Source organism: Thamnophis sirtalis, unplaced genomic scaffold (assembly GCF_051295495.1).
Source record: "Thamnophis sirtalis isolate CommonGarterSnake01/CBP01778 unplaced genomic scaffold, rThaSir2_p1.2 scaffold_9, whole genome shotgun sequence".
Classification (NCBI taxonomy): Eukaryota; Metazoa; Chordata; class Lepidosauria; order Squamata; family Natricidae; genus Thamnophis; species Thamnophis sirtalis.
In genome coordinates this window covers 36,659,756-36,683,436 of record NW_028261389.1, presented here as the reverse complement: position 1 = coordinate 36,683,436, position 23,681 = coordinate 36,659,756, and the positions used below count along the sequence as shown (strand labels likewise).

Below are 23,681 nucleotides of genomic sequence, written 5' to 3'. Positions count from 1 at the left end.
CCTCTCAAATTCCAAGTGTGGGATCTACTCACTTGGTGAATTCTGGAGCCTACCACTGAAATAAGCTAGTACGTTTATTCTCTGCCATTCCTGTATAATAAACACTAGTGTTCATATAAGCCTGTCTTATAACAGGCTATTTCTACTAACTACATGTGAGCTTCTATATTTTTAATTTATTAGAATTTTTTACTTATAAAAGCTTGATACAAGGAGTTTTATCTCCTATGCAGTATAGTTGAAGCCAATCAAACTCACAGAATCATTCTGTTTTTAACATACAAAAAGTTTGAAGCATAGTGTTTTTTGTTCTATTCAAACCAGGAATATTAAATCAACTTATAATTTGCATATATGATTAATGGAACATTTAATAGATATAAAGATTAAAATTGTTAAATGTTTTGGTGGAGCTACTGTGTAGTAGTTGCAGAGCTCATTAAGATATTGTATAAACTCAGAGGTTTCTTACTTGCAGTACTGTTTAACTTGGGCAGTTTGAAGCTGCTAAATATATTATAGCTTTGCCAACCTATAATCTTGGCTATTGCAATTAAAAATACATGATGCTGAATTCTTAAGAAGCCAGAAGGGATATTTCACTTTTAATAACTTTCCATGTTTTTGTAGACACTAAAAGAATATTTTAAATATTGAATTCTTCTTATTTGTGTCAGAAAAAGTATACATGTAAAAGACTGCAAGCAAGTTGTAATCAGCAGGCTGCTGGTATATGGCTTATTGTAGTGTAAATAGTTTCACTTGCAGAGAACTGATGAGAAATCAAGTATAATTCCTAAGGGAAAGGTGAAACAAGGGGAGAAAGAAAAATAAGACAAGAGGATGCCAGTATAAGAGAAATGTTAGAGTTTAGAATGAAGTGTCTGTTACAAGATTTGCATTCTCAAAGTTCAGTTTTGGCCTTCTGTGTCCAAATGAAGGAGTTTTACAAAGACAATAGAACTGGAAATAGTTGAACAATCAGCACTATGTTTAAGACTTTTTGAAAAACAAAGTATAAGCAACAAGCATGCAATTTTTGACTTTAGGTTTTTATGTAATAAAGCTGAAGCCTTTCCTTCACACCACAGCATATTTTTGCAACAGAGAAACTAAGCAGGAGATTAAAATATCTATTGTCGCTAATGGTATTACTTAAGATTAAAAGACAAGAGGATAGGTGAAACTCTTTCTTGGCAAGCATATAAAAAGAAATAAAAGGTTTTACATTTGGGAATTTATGACAACCTAAATGTTAAAAGCACAGGCTAAAAAGAACTACCTGAACTGATTGTACAAAGAGACACTGGGACTTTTTAAAAAAGATTGAATCTGTGTCATAGAATATAATTCAGCATGGAAGTAAAATCTGATGCATTGTAATTGTCTTTTAAGTTCATTGTATTATTCCTATTATATTCCTCAGTCCTTTTAATTTCTTACTGAATCCTTTTTTCATATCTTCTTTTTCTGTTCTGTTCCTCTTTCACATTATTTTATTTACAAATAATCTTGTGCATCTTTTAAAGTGGTAAAAACAGAGCTTATACCTTCTAAATTTGTAATGTTATCTGCCTGAAAATAACTTGCTCTTTAGTGTGCTTGCTCTACCATGTGTCTTTCACTTGAACCATTGTGTTCTCAAGATAAGACTGAACTATTATATCTTTTGCTACCTCGTGTGATGCAGAAAATACATGGAAAAGAAAAGTGTATCTGCTGAGTAGGCTTGCCTTGCAAATAATAGCCATTAACATGAAACATGTAGAGGAAGGCAACTTTTGTTGTAAATGAAAATAATTAACCCTCATAAGATATCCGAAACAAATATTTTAATCTCTTAATGAGATTCAATGTAATTATTATTGTAACTTGGACAAAGGCCCTCTCTGTATTACAGTTCCTGGGTTTGGCTTTCTGTGGATCTATTCTGTGGCAAGAAATCAATTATTCAAGAGTGCAAACTTGATTCTTAAAAGTTTCCTATGAAGAATTAAAATAGATTTCTATGTAAATTCAGCTATATCTAAAGTCATTTTTGCAAACCTGTTTTCAGAAGAAACGGTGAGTAGGCACATGTGCTTTTTTCCACATGAATATTCCTATATGCGAATGCATGGTACTAACACAGTCTTTCTTGCCATCTTTGTACAGGATACTTCACAGCAGATGAGAATGGTTTCTTCAAACCATGGTGAAATTTTTTTGAATACCACCAATTTGAGAGAACTGTAGTTTAGATAACTGTTCATATTTAGATCAGTAGGGCAAAAAGTTAAAGGCTGTTTTTTTTGTTGTTTTTTATGTTCTGGAGAATTTTAATTTGAGCCTCAATGTTGCAGTAGTATGAACACTGAACAGTATTGCAATCTAGTCATAACCTGAATGTCCCTCCAGTTTCATCAGAATGACCCTCCTAATTGCCAAACCTAACCTATGCTGCAATTTTGTATTGGATAAATGAACATAAAGGAGCAACTGAAACTGAAGCACTCAAAAGAAAAATTGAACACAAAGGCCTTTAAACTTAGATAGGAGGAGCACGCTAGAGAAAAAAAATCATTATGTATAGAGCAATAATTCGAATTTTCTTTTCCAGTAGAAACTATAAACAGCATTTAGGAAAGTTATGCTATAGTGGTAACCTGGCCGACACATCTTTGCTGTAAAACATTTCCAGATGTTAATAGCAAAAATCAAAACCAGAGTTTTTATCATCTACCATGGATTTTAGTATGGCAAGTCACAGATCAGAGTACAGTTATTAAACTTATGATCATAACTGACCCTGGATGGAATACGTCATGCAGGTCATCATGTGATAAACCCAATTTTATATTATTTTGGCTGTTGATGTAAGAAAATTACCATGGTTGTTAAACAAATCCATTGACCACAATGGGTATTTTTACAGAACCAGAAGAAAATGCCTGTTTCTGGCAACAAACATAAATTGAAGTCATATGACTGACACACTGCAAACAAGCCATGAACGCACACTAGTTGTTGGGTTTCCCAAATGCAATCATACTGACTGGTGGGGGGAGGGGTCCATCATAATTTCAGTCACTAATTGACCAGTTGTAAGTCAAGGACTACCTGTACAGCAGATTAGATATAGAACCTGTGGCAAAAAGCTTATGAGCTGTTTTTGCAATTGGAATTGCCATTTACACAGCCTTCCTCACAGGTTTCCATTTAATTCAGCAGTATACTTGGAGTGAAATAATAAATAGGCTATGGAAATTATAATATTTTAATGTTGCTGATCTTTCTAGTGATTTAGTGCTTTAATAATATGTGAAAAGTATTGTACTACTTGAACTCTTCGGTTACAGAACAGAGAGAATATTTTAACATCACCAGAAGAAAACTTAAATGCATTTATTACCATCACATATTTTAATCATGGAAGCAAGACAGATTCCTGCAGACAATATCCACAGTACTGCTAGAAGTAGTATAAAACACAGCTTTTAATTTAAAAATAGTCCAGAGTTTGTCCACCCATGTTCCTCATCTACGTTTCCTACTTCAAAATATTAAAATGCTGAAAAACAGCTTGAGGTAAAATTTAAAGATTCAAATGGAAAATTTTATCTTAACAATTGAGATATATATGCTAATAACTTGGGAAGTTACTGTCATGAATGAGTTTAAAAGGTACAAAAGTTCTGAATGCGTAATAGGGTTTGGCTCCAGAAGGCAGATTTAGTACATTTTTGCGCAATTCAGACTTATCATGTACATAGCAATTTGGCTCTGAATTAGCTGTCACTTTTCTCATTGGAGCCATTAACTTCAGTATTTGCCTGTTTCCCAGATGGTGAGTCGAGACCTGACATTCCCCAATGTCCATTCATTAAAGTAACTCGTTGGGTATAAAATAAAATATATGCCTGGGCCTTGCATACTTCTTCCATAGTGCACATGGTGAGCTTGGAATCATTGCAGTGTACCCAGAACCCTAGAACAACAAAAATAAGAGTAATAAAAATTGCAATATAGATGTTTTCTTCTAAAAGCACAGGATTGATATTTTTGTAATGTAAGAATCTACAGTTTATTAAGTATATAACCAACATTGTGCTGAACCAGACCAAATATTTAACCAATGCAGCACTACGCCGCCATAGTAACAACCACTTCCATATGAAGGCTACAGCCAAATTAAACCTTTCATTCACTCTGTGTAGTGATTTATAATTAGAGGCAAACAAAGGCAACATTCCTAGTGTAATGTAAGCACACACACACCTTTCAAAGTTGTTCAATACAGAAACAGCTGTATCTGAAATAATTATATGAAACAGTTTCTAATATTCAGGAGAAAATAGGATTTCATGCAAGGTAGTTCAACTGAGAGACTTTCTTTCAATGTGATAGGCTATAATTTTCAGATTTCCAGATTATGAATCTCAAGAATGTAAACATTGCTTATAATATAAAATCTCCAAAAAGTATTGCCATTAAAAGATAACCTTATTAATTGCATTTCTCATATAAATTCAATAATCTGTGCCCTTCCATCTGAATTACCTCCATCTGAATTATAGCAATAGGCAGTGTAGTGTCCTGAACCAAATCCTTTCCCATGATGCATCACAACAGCAGACAAATCATAGATAAAGTAATCTCCTATAAGGGATTTTAGAGATTTTCTGCAACAATAGGGTTCCATGTTTAGAATTTCATCAAAGTTGACATGCACACCAATCTTCTCACGATGATTGCGTCCTGACCATCTACAGGAGGAAAAATGAAACAGGTTTTTTTCTTGTGTTCTTACTTTTAAGAAATTTCTAATATTTAAAATACCTTTTAATTTAACCACAATAATCTGCTCTTATAAGTCTTCCTTTTGTATTTAAAATCCAGAGTTCTTTTTATCTCCCTTGTCTATTAATACTATTTAATGCCTGCTATTGGAATTTGTCTCTCATAGTATATTTGGTGATTAGTTCAAATTCCTCTAAATCTGTCATACTTCAATCAATAATTCTGTACTGCCATTAGTTCCACAGGGTTCCAGATAAAGATTCTGTAAAGGCCTTATAAGTTTCAAGCATTTTATGGGAGAATCTCACCAGTTGTATAGTTTTCAATCTATTTAGTTGTGTGAAAATATACTGGACTTCATTTTTAGTCAAAAAAATTTATAGTGTGTTTCTGATTCATTACTCTTACAGGTAGTTCTTGTTTAATTATTGCGTTATTATAATGGATGAGTGATCCATTATAACAGCAATGAAAACATAACTTCACAACCAGTTCTTGCATTTGTAATACAAAGCTGAAATAAGTTCGTAAGCACAATTGTAGTTTCACTTAACTTCTTTGCTAGCCCAATTCTGGTTACTAAACAAGATATAGACTCCATTCCCAAGGAGCTCCCACTAAGGGTCCCAATGAGTTGCATAGTATTCCTCTCATCTTCTTTCATGTTTTAAGTTTTATTAGCTTATAATATAAAATACAAAAGCAAATAGTAGGAAACAAAAGGGAGGAAAAGGGGAAGAGAGAAGTGTAGAAAAGAAGAGGGGGGAAAAGCATAGACTTCCAACTCTATCTGGTGCGGTAAAATAAGGCATTAACATTAAACCTCAACTTTTTACTTTTCCTTAATAGTATAAACTAGCTATTGCTATAATAACGAAGCTATCTAACCAGTAAAACCCAGTATTCCTCTCATCTTCAAAATTTATGGAAAGTTTTCATTTAAGTTCACTTGACAATTTTGCTTTCCTCATAAATCTACTTGTTTTGGAATGGGTAAAATGTTTAAAGCACTTTATATCAGCTGTAATAATTATTACAAAACATCTCTTAATTACTTTCTTAAAAGACATAATCATGGCAATGCCATATAGAGAATGTAGCTTGCTAACTATTAAAGAAATAATTCATTGAACAAAAGTAAAAAATAAACCTCACAGAGACAGTTTACTATATTACCTGAATCGCTTAAGGTGTAGCCGCAGAATCTGAGGTAGGTGGCACACCAGAAGCTGCTTCTGTGCCTCTGTGAGTAGAACAGGTTTAGAAGAAAATTTTCTCCGTTTTGCTGTAAGAAAAATAGCCTCCCTCTAATTTTTAGCAGATCACATTATAAAGTTAGATTAATACCCTTTAAATATGTGCATGATATACAGACTAAAAATACAAATGAGGCATTATAGAACTATTCCAAAATACAGTAACAGGTTTTTTGTGCATACCAAGTTAAATTAGAAAGAAGTAATCACTTTAGAACTATCATAAAAATACATTTTGATTGGCAGAACAGTCAAGATACAATTTAGATTGCAGTATCTATTCACTGGTAAGCATGCAAGGTAAAGAGTAGCCATTTGTGCTAATGATGTACACACAAAGTTTGTTTCACATTATATTATTAAAATATCTCATGTAGGTAACAATTTTTTAAAGTAACCCTATTAGTTAACATCATATATGAAAATCAGATCCATGAGTACATACAGTCGTTACTCACTGTTGCACTGGTTACAGGCATATATCTTCCCTTCTAAAGCTTCAGTTTCTGTAAATTTGGCCAACATCTCTGTCAACAAGCATGGATACTGACAGGTTGTCTCCCTCCCATTGCAGTGGTATCTTTCAGGAAATTCCAATGACAAGTCCCAGAAAGGCTCTACAGTATTTGATTTGTTGTCACATGCAAGGCATGTTACCTGTCAATACAAACCATCAGTTAATTTGAATTTCCAGCTCTTTTTAAAGAATTTAAAACAGCTAACTATATATGAATAAACAAAGCAAAGAGAAATTACTTGTTTTCTCTGTCATCTTGTAGGAGCCCCATTCTTAATTTCAGGATCCACAGCCATTTAAAGATTAAATCAAAATTGGAAAGTATGGCTAGCTTTTCCCTCAAAATAGATTATCTTTGAAAGGGAAGGGTTAGTAATATTATAGCAAAGTAGAGTTTTAAAGAAGCCATATAATGTCACACAACTATATATCTTAAAATTAAAAAAACTTTGTAGAAAAAGCCCAATCAGATCTGGGCAAAATATTTTTGGATCATCCCATTTCACTAAGTTCCTAATTCATATAAACCCCCCAAAATGTACAATAAAGATAATATGGATGGATATACTGCATACTATAATTGTAGGAAACTTGTACAAAACAAAACACTATTTTTTTAGTCCCAAAAGCTTATTGATTTAAAACCTTAATCTCTAAATAAATGCTATAGTGAGCATAAATATACAGGAAAGACCGCTGAAGAATAAATTAACAGAAATTAAGATAAAGAATACAGGACAGTCTGAACTATTTGGATATTTGTACGGTGTAAATATTTGGATCTAAAAAGAACAAATTTCTTTAGATCCAGTGTGGGCGCTTTATTCTACTTAATGGCAGCTCCTTAACATTATTCTCTTTCTAAGCCTGCATGGCAGACCTATGGTTTAGGAAATACTGGCATTCAGGAGATCTTATGGAAAGTATAATCACATGTTGGCTGCCTTTCATCACCTCACCATCTTAAATGCATAGTTTCCTGAGATGTGTAAGCCCAAAAAAGACATGACTTTTTACTAATGATTGATGCAGCCAGGATGCCAAAGCAGCATCCAAAGCACATGGTCCATTTCAGATCTCAATACTCTATTTCTTCTCTGAAGTACAGTATATAACTAAAATCTTAGTTATCGTTATTTTCTTTAGAAAATATAAATAATGTTGCTATAGTTTAAATATATTTACTATCATATGCATTATGAATTATTTCTTTTCACCCGTCAAATAAAACTTTCAAGGCATGCAAAGTGAGATTGAGCAATCTAATTTTCAGCTCATATTGAAAAATCCTAGCTTTAACTACTGACTTTAGTAATGATTTTGCTTAGCAATTTAGCCTAGGCAGACCACCAATTAAACAGCAAATTTGCTTAATGCATAAACTATTTGTCTTCACAATGTGAAGAATTATAGTCATGGTTTGCGAGTCTCTGCATCCAGATTCCATGGTTCTTGTATAACAAAACAACAGAGATGGCTAGCTTTGCATCTGTTGTTACTTGGAACTAACTGGGGAATCTCTATACAAATATCATCAAATACCCTTGTTTCCAAATCTGTGTAAACACCACCAGCCTTCAGTGGACTATACTAAATATCTTGTAGATATCTCAGAATTTGCATATCATGACAGAGATTGCTTGCAGATCAACAGTGAGAGATTCTTACAATAATTGTAGATCTCTGTTCTTGAACTCAAAGGAGTGTATAAATGAAGACCCATGCACAGCTAAGAATCTATCACCTGACTATGAAATGAACTCTTCTCTCATAAGGAGCAGACATAGTGCAGACTCTTTAAAAACAAACTTTCCAAACACAAAATAATTATCCAATGATAGCTACCCAATAGGGCATTACTCTCTCTCTCAGTCCAACTCACCTCACAAGGATGTGTGGAGAAAATAGGAGGATGGAGTACTATGTAAATTTGCTGCCTTGACTCATTTATAAAAATAATTGCAATGGGATAACAATCTAATAAATTAATCAGATCTAATAAATAAAAATAAATTACATGCATTAACCACAAACAAAGCATTAATGACATTCAGGAGTAAAGTATACTTGGACAACAGAGGATGGTCTAACAAGCTATCTGAATTGGAATCCAACCTATAATTCCAGAGTAGTTCCATCAAAGAAAGTCAAGAGTAATTGAGTTGTGAATCAAAGTGCTGGGAGCTTGACAAGATGTATTTTAGAAACGGATTCAAAGCAGCACATTGTTTAAATATACAGTGTTACATTACATAAGTAGTAAGAAAAAATATAACATATTTGTACCATTTTTTTAAAAAAATCAGGCACACTCTATTAGAATCTTTTTTAATTAACACATTTTTATTAAAATGTGTACATTTGTAAATTGCAATTCACTTCATCAGATGTAAAGTGAGCTACAGTTCACAAAAGCTTAAGCTAAGCTAAGCTAAAATTGTTTAGTTGGAAAAGGTGGTACCATAATAGACAAGCACAGATCTAACAGGATTAAATGCCCATTCTGTGGCTAAATGGAAGTAATTTTTCATTTAACCAAACTTTAATTATGGAAATACTATTGCTTATTTTTACTTGTTCTACTGAATTTATCTTTATTTCACTTTTGAAATTACCTCAAGATCTTTACTAAAGAACAAGGTTTTTTTTTATATACGTCTATTTGTTAAAATACAGGTAGTCCTCAACTTAAAACAATTCATTTAGTACCTATTCAGTTACAACGGCACTGAAAAAATGACTTATGACCATTATAGCATCCCCACAGTCATGTGATCAAAATTCAGGTGCTTGGCAATTGATTCATATTTATGATAGTTGCAATGTCCTGGTATCATGTGATCACCTTTGGCGACCTTCTGACCAACAAAGTCAATAGGTAAGCCAGATTCTTTTAACAATTGTGTTACAACCAATTTCGTTGTATTTAAGTACAATGACAATAAAGATTATACTTATAGTAAATATAACAACTGCAGTGATTCATTTAATAACACTGGCAAGAAAGGCTGTAAAATGGGGTAAAATTCACTTAACAAGTCTCAGTAACATAAATTTTGGGCTCCACTGTGGTCATAAGTTGAGGAATACTTGTAGTTCTAAAGTTTTGTCTACAGAGAATCCCTGTGTAATATAAATAAAATGAAAATTAATTTCTAAGTTATTAAATATAACAACTTTAGAAGCAGAAAATCCTTCAAACAGTAAAGGAGATAAAAAAATTAAAATATTTTAAAATCTTTGTCCTTGTACCAGGAGAAATACTGGGCTGATGCCATTTATACTTTCTTGTGACTCAGTGTAAGAGTATTGACACAAGTAATGTCTTCTTTTTAAACATGTTCTGCTTGTATATTAATGGGAATCTGTGTAACTATGTCTTTACACAAACTTTTTTATACAATCATAATATGCTGACAGAACTGTAAGAAAGAAGACAATTCTTAATTTACGAAATAAGTGATGTAGCAGCCTTCTTGAAACAGTACAAAATATTGCTTACTCAAAATACAATACTAAGTTGGATTCTTATTTAGCATAAGACAGTGAGGAAGCTCAGTCTGCAATCTTATACTGCACTGAATTTTCTATTAAATACTCACTGAATAATCTTATTCTAAAGTATTTACCTGACTTAAAAGCTGTCCATGAAAAATAGTGTTGACCACATTCAAAACGTTTTTAATGAGTTTCCTTTGAGAAGCAGGAATGAGGGCCGGGCTTTTTGCTCTAACCGTCTCCAATTCTTGTTGGACTTTATCCAAAAGTTCACAAAGAAATTCCTGAGCATCTTGTTGGGCATAACCATGGAAGGCTGGGATTAGTTTCCACACGGAATGGAGCATGGCAAAAGGAGACACCAATGCCCACTTGCCAGACCACATAACTTGAAACAAAGTATGTAATTCATGACAAAGAGAAATGTACTTTGAACTTGGTTCCTTGGGCTGAATAAGTTCCATATTTCTATTACTTGATCCACCACCACTTAAACCTGATGATGTACTAAATCGCCTTGTAGAAAATATCTGGTCCTTAACAAAGGTTTTCTGTTCTTGAACATCAAAGCTAGCAGATAGAGGCTGCTTTGTAGAGGATCTTGTTTTGCCACTGGCGGCAACTGCTAATAACTCTTGTGTTTGGTTTAAATCAAGCTTTAAAAAACATTCACGAAATATGAACAAATGACTCAATACCTGAAGAATTGAATTCATATAGCAAGTATTTCCCAAGTTACGTAGTCCTGTCACGCCAGGAGTCATAGTGGGTCTTCGTTTGGCTGGAGAGTCATTAATTTTTTTTAACTTTACATCATCTGAGGTAGCTGCTACTTTCAGCTCTATATCAGAGCCCAAATTTTGTGGCATTTTTAGTGCACAGACTGAAGATTCTTCGTTTTGTTTTTGTAAGCGAAAGCTTTTCCTTGGTGGTATTTTTTCCATTTCCTCCTTCAATTGGCGCTTTCGCTCTTCTCTTTTCTTCCTAGCATTGACTCGTCTTTCTTCTGCCTGTTCACACAGCTTATCTTCTTCTAAAATCTTTTTCCCAGTTGGCGTTAGTTCAAACCAAGTTCTAAATACTTTGCCCATTAATGCATGCCTCCTGTGCCATAGGGCTGTGAACATACGGTCTTGACTTCGAAGCAAAGCCTGAGCATTATTATGTGAAAGATCATCACTTATGCCCATAGATCGCAAAATCCTACCACTCCGAGTAGTACAGTCATAATTCTGGCTCTTGATTGCACTTAGTATACTTCGTAAAAGTTTTATGTCACCAGTTGCATTATCATTAAGAACATAATCATCACAAAGATAGCAAAAAATGTACAGTTCATTTACTTCCAATGCTACTGGATGATTGCTTTCCTGAAAGTGCTTTAGTGCATGTTCTTCAATATATCTTCCACAAGCAACATGAGAGCAACTGAGACAGGCCCATACAGATTCTGTAGTATTGCATACCATACAATGCCATTTGTGAGGATTCACAATTGAATGGTCCTGGGCAAGCCGTAGTCGGCCTACATGCTTACATTTATCCATTGTCAATCTCACAATGTTGAGAATATACTACAGAAATTCATCAGCCCAACAGTTTCTTAGGTTTTGCATTTTCACCTGAAAATGAGGGGGAAAAAGTGCTTTTAGTATCACACCACAAAAACAAAACCATTAAGGCTCTCAGATCAATAGACCAAGAAAGTAATATAGATGTATATATGTTCATAACTGTCTTTAGGAAGCTATGTAAAAACATCCGAATTTGAAGCAGAGTTTCATGGTCAAAACATTTCTGTCCATTCTGAAAATGATCTGAAGTGAAAACAGCACCCTTTGTTCTACACACTGAGACTTAAATCACAAAAACTAAAATCAACTCCATTTAGAACTGTATTTAAACAAAAGAGAACAATGTATATTTATTATAATGACTAGATATACTGTGATCTGATTTTTATACATTAGGGATCTTAGTGTAACGTATCACAGATACACACACACACGGGGTGGGAAAGAGAGAGGTGGGGGTGGGAGAGATACTATAATTAGAAATCTGTATTGCTTATGCTAGAGGCAAAGCTTATATTCTGAAATGGCAGCTATTACAAGAGATTGTTTAAAAAATTAGTATAGGTTAACCCATTTTTTCTTAATCAAAGGAAAAGCTTTTCTTAATCAAAAAGTCAGTTTTATGATTTATTCAAAAGCAAACCATCAACCACTAAACACGCCTAAGTTATAATATGGGATCTAAGTTTGATATAAGGGGGCCATCCTGACCATGGATATATCCAACTCTCTATTTCTTCCAAATTATTAAAATTTCCTAAAACTGTATCCTTACTTTTATCTTAGCACATTGTCTTTCTCAATCATGTGGGATGGGATTTCTGAGGAGGTTAAAAGTGAACAAAACTGTTTTGCCTATATTTCACAGTGGCAGGGACATTGCTGACCAACACACTTTCTCTGATAGAGAAATCTAAGCAAACGAGAGCTTCAATTAAACGTCACTATTTAGGTGCTCCATCTTAGATTTCAACCAGTTTATTCCATACCACCTCCCCAATTTCCCATTATATCCTTTCTCATCGTTTCATAATCGTTCAGCTATTTAGTGTAGCTATTTTTTCTTCGTTTTTTTTCCAAAAACATTTGCAAATATCAAGATTCCCCTAAGCCTGCTGATACTGGTGCTTCAGCAGTGCACAGTAAAACTTTGCTTCATTCAAACATGATTTATTCCCAAGAGTCAAAACTATTTAAGATAAGAAGTCCTTGACTTATGATCACATATTCAGCCACTATTCAAAGAGACGAGACAATGAACTAAAGGACTTACTACCTTTTTGCCCAGTGGTCATGTGATCAGAATTCAGCACTTGGCAGCCCACCCACACTAACAACTGCAGGGTACTTTCTTTTAGCTGTTCTGCGGCCTGTTATCCCAACTGACCTTTTCTGTCTCCTTGCTCTCACCGCCAACAAGCCATGCCTGGTTTGGCCCAGCAAGACAGCTGCTGGCTCTACAAGGCTTTCTTTCCAAGGTCATGCATGGTGGTTTCCTAGTGAGACATGAGGAAGATGGCTCATATGATTTCCTCGTGAAGGACCAGGATGGGAATGCCACATTAGTAGTGGAAGCAAGAAGATATTAGCTGGGGCAGCAGGAGTACAGGTAGCAAGGACGGGTAAAGCTGGGACTGGGCTGGACCATTTCCCAGGATGCTGAGTCTTGGAGATGCACCTTTGGGAGGATCCCAGGACTCTGAAGCTTAGGGTCGCGAGAGCTTCCTGTGGTGCAGCAGCTTTGTCATAAAAGGTATGGGCTCCATTTATCTAAATCCTGCTATTTTGCTGGAGAATACAGAATGCATTCCAATTCCAGAAATAATGAGATACTTAAAAATATATTGTTTATTTCATCCTGAGATAATTTAACTGCAAAGGCATTCAATTTACTATCCAACTACAATTCTTTCTAGATTAATTTTTAGACATTTACCTAAAATACAAACATATTTTAACTCCAGCAACTGCTTTCTCCAGAATTTTATTTCTATTACTCTGCCAGCAGAAATCTTAAATTGATTCATAACTCTTCCTTCTTTCACTCTCTTTTTCCTCTTAGCATGTACCATAAAAAGAAAGCACAAGTTACACCGTGATTGGATTCATTCATCCTGTTATGCTCTGGGTTGAATAAACTCCATATTTGCTGGCTTTTCAGAACACAGCGCGATGTATAAACGCACATGAGAAAGTTTTAAACACTTCCTTATTAGCGAACCATTTCAGTAGCCGAAAACGGCTTTAACATATAATGCTCAATACAGGGTTGTTGTTGGTTTTTTTTTTTTAAAAAACCCTGTATTACTGCGAGGGGGGAGGGAGGAAAGAGAAGAGAGTGAGAAAGAAAAAGAAAATTAGGAGAGTGGGTTAGTAGAAGACAGGTAGAAAAATTTACCCGCTCCAAGTTCCCGACTCCTCTACCAAGTCAGTACTGGCGCCACCAGATTTCGCCTTGTTCCTCCACACCTCGGAGGCAAAACTGTAATACAGGCGAAGGCGGCTTCCTGGGCCAGCGGGAGAGGAGTTCCTCGGCCAGCTTCTTCGAGGAGGTCAACATCGGGGTCCGGGACGAGGCTGGCCGAGAGATGGGGAGGGCCAAAGGTCCGTGGGAAGCAACGGGCATCCCCTACCTCCTTCCCGCCCCCTGCTGCCACCCCCCCACCCCGGGGATTCCCGCTACCGCCAGGAAAACGGAGACACGCCGAAGTTCGCCAGCTCTCACCCGACCAACCCGAGTCATGCCGGTGGCCGAAGCCACTCAGCTCCTCGATCCCTCGCTCACCCGCCGACCTCGCCAAAAAGCCTCGCCAGGAGCCGCCATCTTGAGCGCCTCGGGCTTCTGGGGTTGGCAAGCCCCGCCCCCTCGCGCGTCACGCCGCGGCTCCCTCGGGCAGCTCCTCTGCGGCGGGGATTCCTCGTGCGAGTGGACGCTGGCCGTGTCTGAGGCGGAGGCGTGCGGGACTGTTGTTGGTGAAGGTGTCACAATAGGAACCTTCCGCGTCTCTCGAGTCGTGTTTCCTCTGTGTGATAGCTGAACTATGGTTTACTCGTTATCAGTTACCAGGATTCGCATAGTGTAGCGCGCTGGATCAGAGCGAAACTAGGTGGAGGTCCTAGTGGCTAGGTGGTTCAGTGGCTAAGACTTTGAGCTTGTCGATTAGAAAGGTCGGCTGCGTGAACAGTGGGTTGGACTAGAGGACCTCCAAAGCCCCTTCCAACTGTGTTACTATTAAAACTACAATCCAATGCAAAACGAGCTGAGTCGCAAACTAACCGGCCGCTTTTTAGCCTTTTCAGCTGATAAGCACAGGGAGTGTCTTTATTTGGGGAAGCGTTAGGAATGATATAGCAGTTTATTCAATAAACTAACGCCTGGTTTAGCTAATTTGCCAAGCTAAATAAAGTGGAACCTAGTTAACGTTTGGATGGAGAGCATCAGACAATATCAGGCCTGTGGAAAATAGGAAGGAAAATAGGAAGAGGCTGGGACAGTGGAACAAATCTACACAGACAGTATGAGTCTGAAAAATTTGCTCCCATGAAGGATTAGATTCCATCTATGGAATCTAAATTTACATACCATATAATATAATGTTGTTTGTTTGCTCTTCAAAAGTGTGGTTTGTGAACCCAACTGTTGTAGATAATACATGATGGTACAGGTAGTCTTCAACTTATAACCATTTGTTTACCCGGGGGAGGGCCTTCTCTGTGGCGGCTCCGGCCCTTTGGAACGAACTCCCCGCAGAGATTCAGACCCTCACCTCTCTCCAGGCCTTCTGAAAAGCCGTTAAAACCTGACTGTGTCGGCAGGCCTGGGGTTGATGAGTTCCCTTCCCCTCTCAAATCGTGTGGCTGTTGGTTGTTTTAAATGCCCTGTACTTTTTGTAGTTTTTGTGTTTTTCCCTTCCCCCTCCTTGGGTTTGTGCACCGCCCTGAGTCCCGCTGGGAATAGGGCGGCATATAAATAAAATGAACCTCGAACCTGTTTAAAGTTACAATGACCCGTGACCATTTTTTACACTTAACAATCATTGCAACAACACATGGCCATGTGATCAAAAATCTGATGCTTGGCAACTGGGGCATATCTATAATGGTTGCAGTGTCCTGGAGTCAGGTGATCACTATTTGCAACTTTTGACATGAAAAGTCAATGGGGAAACCAGATTCAATTAACTGTTACTAACTTAAGAATTGCACTTAACTTCACTTAACAACAATGAATTCACTTAACTATGTCAAGAAAGGTCATAATGTGGCAAAATTGTCATTGAAAGGGGACAAAAAGTAATAGCAACATTGCATGAGATAGGTCTATGTAGATTAGATTTTTATTGTTTAGTAAGACATTGATAAATATATAACGTGAGAAAAAGTATTAATTTGAGAAAAGTTTATTGTTTAATGTGAGTAAGGTTTACTCCTTATCGATTCAAAGAAAAAAGTAATAGAATGTTTTTTGAAACATGACATCAAAGAAGAAGTTGGAAGAAAAATATGCATGGCTATAAATTAGATGAAGTGAGATTGAGCAGGAAATAGGCCAGGGATGGGTATAACTGTACTCTTTAATGGAGGGGACATGATGGCTCAGGTGTTAAAAACACTGAGCTTGTCAGCTGGAAAGCTGACAGGCTAGGTTTGAGATCTGAGCACCTCACAACAGGTGAGTGAGTTCCTGCCCCAGCTCCTGCCCCTCTAGCAGTTTGAAGGCATGCAAAAACGAGTAGATTAATAAGTACCATTTCAGTGGGAAAGTAACTGCATTATCACCTAGAATCAGATATGACTGGACAGGGAAACCTTTACCCTTTAGCTTTACCCTTTAATATATTCATGAGGAAATATACAAAATGCTTTTGGTGGCATTAGAGATGCACTATGGTGGGGGGCATGAATGTATTTTTCTATACAGATGATGCAATTTTTTTGTCTGAAAAACCATTTGCAACAAATATTAGATTGTATAATGCAATGAGAAGTATGAATCTAATCATTAATACTAATTCAGATGCTTGGCAACTGGCATGTATTTATGATAGTTGGACTGTTCCAGGGTCACATGATCATTTGTAAATTTTCCAGCCATTTTCTGACAAGCGAACTCAATGAGTGAAGCCAGATTCACTTAACAACTACATTTGATTTTCTTAACAACTGTGGCGAAAAAGATAATAAAATGCAGCAAAACTTACTTAAGTATCTTGCTTAGACTAATAATGGAAATTTTGGATTCAATTGTTGTCATAAATCGAGGACTACCTATACACCAGATAGAATTGCACTTCCCCTGAAAGAGCACATTTGCAACCTGTAATCTGTATTGGAATTCCCTCATGTTACAGTAGCAGATGGCTGAGGACGGGTACAATAGCAGGCATATTATATCTGCAATGCTGCTTGTGACCATCTTCAGCCATCATACCTCATGGCAGTCGCCATTCATTAGTTTGGTTTTATATGGAACGACCTAAAAGGTTTGAGAAACTTCAATTCATAGAAAATACACCAGCTTGACCGTGAAACAACACGCAGTATTCTGGCTAGGGCTATTGGTGGTTGTCAGTTGTTTTCCAGACATAATTTATGGTATTAGTATTAGACTCTAGGGATCCAAAATGTGTAAAGTCTATTTAAAGAACTATATATCTTAATATAAATTTACTTTGAAGTATGAACGACAGAAGGTACACTCTTAATGACTCCCTTCAATTTCTAAAATCTATTTATTGGGCCCAAAAGAAGAATGTTCTCCAATATTGCTCCCATGGTTTGCATCTCTGAAGCCAAAGAATAATATATAGTATTTCTATACTACTTTTCTCTTTTTGCTTTTTAGGAAGGGAGATATAACGGTCCTCTTCAGTCAAGTATTTTCAGAATGATCTACTTTAATGGATTTCCAATAGTTTGTATACGCTTTGCTTTTATTTTTCACCTCTTTGATTGCACCATGTGCTAAAAGGCAGGCTAACAGTGTTACTGATGCTCTTACTACTTATGCTTCTACTCTTACTAACAATAATTATAGCATCACTGTGTTCATTTAGGGCCAAACCAAATGCCTGCATGTATATTAAACACCTGTTTTCTCTGCTGTAAACTGGGAGTAGTAGGCTACAGATGTAAGGGGAAAAATCTGTCCAATGCTTTTATTTTAATGTAACAGTGCACATCTCCCGTGACAATGCCAGCTAATTATTCTGTCAAGAAACATGGTTATTATTATTTTTGATTAGTGCATTTCTCTTATTTGAAAAGAATGGAATATTTAAGACAGTGATGGACTGGATTATAATTTAAAGAGCATAGTAACATTGATACTAGTAAATCTATCCGTGCATTAAAATGTGTTTCAAATCTTTCCCTGGAAAGGATTTTCTTAGTATTATAGTCTGTTTAGTAGGAATGGTAGCATGCTTTTTGGGTTAATTTCTTTGTTTTTTAAAAATGTTTCTTTAAACAAGGCAGCACATAACAATATTTAAGTAAACAAATAAATCTGTAAGGACTAAATAGTTACTAATAGTGGTAGAATAACTGGAATAAGCATCTGCCCTGCAAAATTGAAATTATATTGGCCAAATATTTCCCTGAGAAATCTTTATAGCCTTTGACCAGACGATGGCACTCCATGATAACTTTTGCTTACATAAATGATTCCCACCCACCCACCCAAAATGAAGGGAAATATGTGTCCCATGTAGGTTCCAATCTGGATGGATCACTAGTCTTCTGAACTTTTGGATTTGTGCTGGAGCCCATCCTCAGGGAAATTCTCACCAAAATGTTTTCCCCCTTGTAGATTTATCAGGTTTAATTTTCTTGAAAATTGTCATTTTTATACTTTTAAGATGTCATTTAAATAATTATTTTTATTTATTTATTTATTTTATTAGATTTATATGCCACCCATCTTTGTCTAGAATAAAAAAAATTGAAAGAAAACATGGGTTTTAGAAATTGTCTATATAATTTGATTCTGCCTTTCAATTAATAAACGTCTCAGGACAGCTGAAAACAATTGAACATCTGACTATAATAATTTGGGTCCCAGGGGATATGCTTTTTCTGTTGTGGTGCCCATCTTATGGAGCACTCTTTCCCACAAGATTAGATTATTAGCTCAATCCCTTTTGCTATTTCGGAACTTCCTTAAGTCCTGGTTTCATTATCAGGTCCTGGACTCCCAAGGAACTGGAAGCTTGTTTGGATGGTTTTATTGCTAAGATGGCCATTCTTATCGTCTATTTGTCTAGGATTTTGGTTTTTTTTAATGTGTTTGTATCTATTGTTTTTAATATCCATTGTTTTATTTTGCAGTAGTACACCACCCAGGTCACTTTTTGAGAGATGGGCAGATATACAAATTTGATTAGTAAATAAATAACAATAAATGCTTATGAAGATTCTCAGTCATCCATGGTTGTCCCAAAGGTGCTTTTTCAAAAGGCAACTGGACTTTTGTCTTTCGTTGAAAACTTTTCTCATCCAAGAAGCTTCTTCAGTTCTAACTGAAAGGTGGAGGATGGAAGGATTTATATTCTTTGTTGTCATCTGATTATTAGCACTCTTCCTGAGAGTTGTTGAGCCACTTGGAGATTTATCTGTACATTCAGGGTCTCCTGAATAGTACAAATGGGTGTAGAATCTTCTTGGAACCTCAGGGCAACCAAGAAATGTTTGGAGAATAGCAAATTTTATTTTTCAAAATATCCTCTTTACCACCTGCTTTCTGTGAATTCTAGGAACCTTGAACCCTTTGGAGTCTTTCCCTTTTTCATTAGTTAACAGTGGAGAACAAGTTACATCAAGAACAAGTTACATATATATAAACACAGTGCAGCAAAATAATGTAAATTCCAAAACAAAATGTAGTTTTGATTCTAAAGTTTCATAACAATGACAAACATTATAACAATGAAACCTAAAATGTTATCCAACTTTAATAATGTTTGAAATAAGAATATATGTACACAGAGAGATGAAAATAGAATTACTTTTTGATAGCTTAATTGACAGTCAATTTTACACTTTATTAATGTATAATTTCAGCATTATAGTTAAAAGTAATTTATTACAGAGAATTCACTAGTGAAGAATTATTATAAAATGTTATTTTAATCTTACACTAGATTTTTAAAATGATTTATTATTGTGTAGCTACTATACATCTGTTTTCATTAGCTAGATCTTTCTACCTCTTAAACATGATATTACTTGCAATTGTATGATAAATATAAATAACCTTAAGGCATCATATTTGAGGAGAAATTCCAGTCCCTCACCTGAATATATTACATTTCTAACGTATTTTTAAATAATGAGGGACTCTTTTCAAGAAGATTACCTTTCCAGAGTCTTAGATGATGAAAAAAATGGCACAAGTGAAAAATAAATATTTTTTGTTATTTAAATGTGGTTTATTATATAGTGAGAGAGTTATTTTTTTAAAAGAAATTAAGATAAACCAAGCTGGATTCAATGGCATGTTGTTAGTAGAATTGAATTCTCCTAAAAGACAGAGAAGAAAACCAGTTTTAACATCTACTGTATCGGAAGGGAGCGATTTTGAAGGTATAGAGAATATAACAGGCAGGAGGAGAATTGTAATTTCACTCTAACTGAAAGATAACATAAAAATTATCCTTACATATCTGTTTTTCAATGTTGTCTTTCTCTTTCTAAAATTATAAGCAATCATTTAAAGTAGCAGCCCCAACCTTTTGGGCACCAGGGACTGATTACATGGAGAGAGTTCAAAGGGGGTGTGGTTCATGTGCTGCCTGCATCCTGTGGGGTGGGGCTTTGCTTGTTTCAGCGGCCAGGTTTCTGGCAGGTTTCTGACCAGGAGTTGGTTTAAGAAATAGCTCTTACAAAATAGTTACAGCATAATAGAAATACAAAAGTTGTAATCTTATAGAAAAATACATTGGATAAGCCTAAGAAGACAAGATTTTTCAAAGTTTCAACTTAAGATTCTCAGTGGATGCAAAGCCATTGTGAGGGCCTGCAACCCTGTTTTTATCTGAACTTTGGATCCAGAGCATCTCACTCCAAACATGGAGACAAGATGGAAAGATCTAAATTTGATTTGGACTACTTGAAAGCTTTTTCTACTATTCTTTTTTCTAGCTCAGTGGTTCTAGCTTCTTCAGCATAATGCAGCCATTCAACTCTCTACATAGAAAACAAATTCCCTGATTCTTTGCGAAATTCTTTCCATTTGCTTCTTGCTTTTCAAGGATTTCACCCCCAGAAATCATATGTATTACAAAGCACTGAAAAGTTGTTGGCTTTATGGTTTCATTTTAAATAGGAAAATGGTATAAACTTCTTTGCATCATATTTAAAGATAAAACTCTAGTTCTGTAATTAATTATATATCATGGCTCCCTTTTCCCATATGGAAGAAAAAAAAGAGAAAACCGGCAATATGTAGAATTGCTGGAAATAAGATATTCAGCAATTTGGGACTGGTAACAAAAGATGCAGAGCCTTTTTTATTTTTCTCTTGGAAAAACTCTGTAACGCAATTTCTTGAATTTCTTTTTTCAGGCCCCAAAACCAAATCCAAATATCATTTTTCACTTCTTTTTAAATCATTTTTAGGTGACATTCAGATACTTGTTTTGCATACATGCTATGTAATAACTGTGTTAATTTGAATGAAATACATTTACAATATGTGAATAGTTGACTCAAAGCAATTGTTCCATTCACATGAACAGACCGTTTAAGCTTCTCTGCCCTCTCTGCTCTGCTGTTGAATAAAATACAGAAAAGATCATATTGATTTATGTGTGTGTGTGTGTGTGTGTGTGTGTGTGTGTGTGTGAAGTCTAACTTAAAAGTATTTGCTGAACCAAGAGAACTTATTGCTGCTTAAGTCGCTTAGTACAATATCTATAAATAACCGATTGAAAAAGCAGTACTTTATGGAGGGGTGTGTTGAAGCTAGAGTCACTCTGATGTCTCAACAACGGTAGGGCCTTTCCCAGACATACAGCAAAAAGTCTTGCCACTGATGCAATGGGAATGGAATTGGTACAATTAGTTAGAACTTTTCCCCTCCAACTATGATGCCTAGTATGCTCACACAACAAAGAGTTCAAGATTTTTATTCAACAACCCCCCCCCCCCGCCCCAGATTTCCAGGTAGAACTCATGTTGAGTGAGTCCAGTCACAAGAGAGTCTAGGCAGAAATCCAGTCTCAACAGAAGACGAACAGAGTCCAAAGGCAGGATCAGCTTGTGGACAACCTGCTTCCCCAATTGTTAGGACTCTTGCCTCATTCCAGTTCTTCACTACTATGCTTCAGCTTTTAAGAGAAAGATATTTTATATGTTTGCAGGTCCTCTTCATAGAATCCTTAAGGAGAATTTTTATATGTATTATGTTCAAACAAATGGGTAAAAATAATGTAAGGATATGAGTGGAAAAGTGCAAAGATATTTTATTTATGCATGTAATGACATTGGAGTATTTTGTTTTTGTTTCTGTAAGGTATGTGGTAGCTTAGGTGGCATAGTGATTCCATGGTCCCTTTCCTTATCATTGCAATATTGGTAGAAGACAAGACAATCACAGATCTTTTTCTTTGGAAAATTATGGATAGAAAGAATGAAGGTATAGAAATGTCTTTAGAATTATTTTAATTTAAGGAATAAATGGAGTAGAGAAAACTGATGAAAGATTAGATAACATTTTTGAACAAATAACTCTTCCTAGCTTGAATTCCAAGTGAACGCATCCAATTGTTATTTCCCAATAACAATTTAAAAGCATCTAAGAAGATATTTTTGTTTAACATTCATAGAAATGACAATGATACCCAGACTGAAATCTTCAATAAAAATATGTTTCACTAGGCTGTCGTTCACTGGCTTGGCTTCAGAATGGAGAATATCATGCTAATTTAGCGGGATATTTGGGGATTTTAGTTATGATTTGCTTTATTACTGTTTTCCCCTTCGGCATAGAAATATAATAAATTCAATTCAATTCAATTTTGCCCAGGGACTAACTGAATAACATTTAGTAATTCTCAATATGCTATTTCTTAAAACCATCAGCATATTATTTTCTCAAGAGATAAAGATTTTGCTTTGTATGATGGTCCTTAGAAAATCTAACAAAATGTTGAAACGAAAACATTTAGGCATAAAACAGTGAAGAAGACAAACTTCACAGTTAAAGAAAGCAATTGTATTTGTATAGTTTGGGAAAAAAATGTGTTGGGTCTGTTGTTTGACTGCCGAGAAACACATACAGAGGTGGTAAAAATGTCAAGGTCATAATGTTCATGAAAGCCTTTTGACCAGTTAGGAATTTTTATTAATTCTTTAAATGCAAATACCAGGGTACTGTGGACACGTTCCTTACCTCCTGCAGAGCAAAAGGTGGAAAATTACAATTAGCTTTTCAGAAAGGAATGTTACATACCAAGAACAAGAGGCCAAATTCTTTTTTTTAATCTAAATATAAATGTATCTCTTAAACTGAGAACTCTGAGATTATCAATATTACAATCTCATTTTACAGTGAAAATAAGAGACTTTTGGGAGCAACAGGATTTGCTCTTGTTTCAGGGATGCTAAATAATTTCTTCACTTTTAATATATCAAAAGAGAAGAATACATATTTGCCAGCTTTGACAATTTAATGTTATATGTATTTCTGGAATACATAGAATAGAATAGAAAGAATAGAATAGAATAGAATAATAAGAGTTGGAAGGGACCTTGAAGGTCTTCTAGTTCAACCCCCTGCTTAGGTAGAAAACCCTTCACCACTTCAGACAAATGGCTATCCAACATCTTCATAAAGACTTCCAGTGTTGGGGCATTCACAACTTCTGGAGGCAAGCTGTTCCACTGATTAATTGTTCTAACTGTCAGGAAATTTCTCCTCAGTTCTAAGTTGCTTCTCTCCTTGATTAGTTTCCACCCATTGCTTCTTGTCCTACCCTCAGATGCTTTGGAAAATAGTTTGACTCCCCTTATTTGTGGCAGCCCCTGAGAAATAGGAACACTGCTATCATGTCACCC

General features: G+C 35.5%; 1 protein-coding gene across 7 annotated transcripts; it reads right to left on the bottom strand.

The window, feature by feature from the left end:
• Nucleotides 1-3,369: 3,369 nt before the first annotated feature.
• On the bottom strand, nucleotides 3,370-14,484 carry USP44 (ubiquitin specific peptidase 44). Of its 7 annotated transcripts, none has more exons than XM_087723336.1 (7): nucleotides 14,350-14,457; nucleotides 13,012-13,120; nucleotides 10,182-11,672; nucleotides 6,494-6,692; nucleotides 5,956-6,064; nucleotides 4,540-4,745; nucleotides 3,370-3,967 (listed from the first exon to the last, which is right to left on the bottom strand). In XM_087723336.1, the coding sequence occupies exons 3-7, from the start codon at nucleotides 11,595-11,597 to the stop codon at nucleotides 3,768-3,770; spliced, it is 2,130 nt and encodes a 709-aa protein (XP_087579462.1). In that variant the 5' UTR covers nucleotides 11,598-11,672; nucleotides 13,012-13,120; nucleotides 14,350-14,457; the 3' UTR covers nucleotides 3,370-3,767. The 7 variants fall into 7 exon arrangements, with proteins under 7 accessions (XP_087579462.1, XP_087579463.1, XP_013931543.1 ...); XM_087723337.1 differs by having other exon boundaries at nucleotides 14,410-14,427; XM_014076068.2 differs by lacking the exon at nucleotides 13,012-13,120 and having other exon boundaries at nucleotides 14,410-14,484.
• Nucleotides 14,485-23,681: the final 9,197 nt, after the last annotated feature.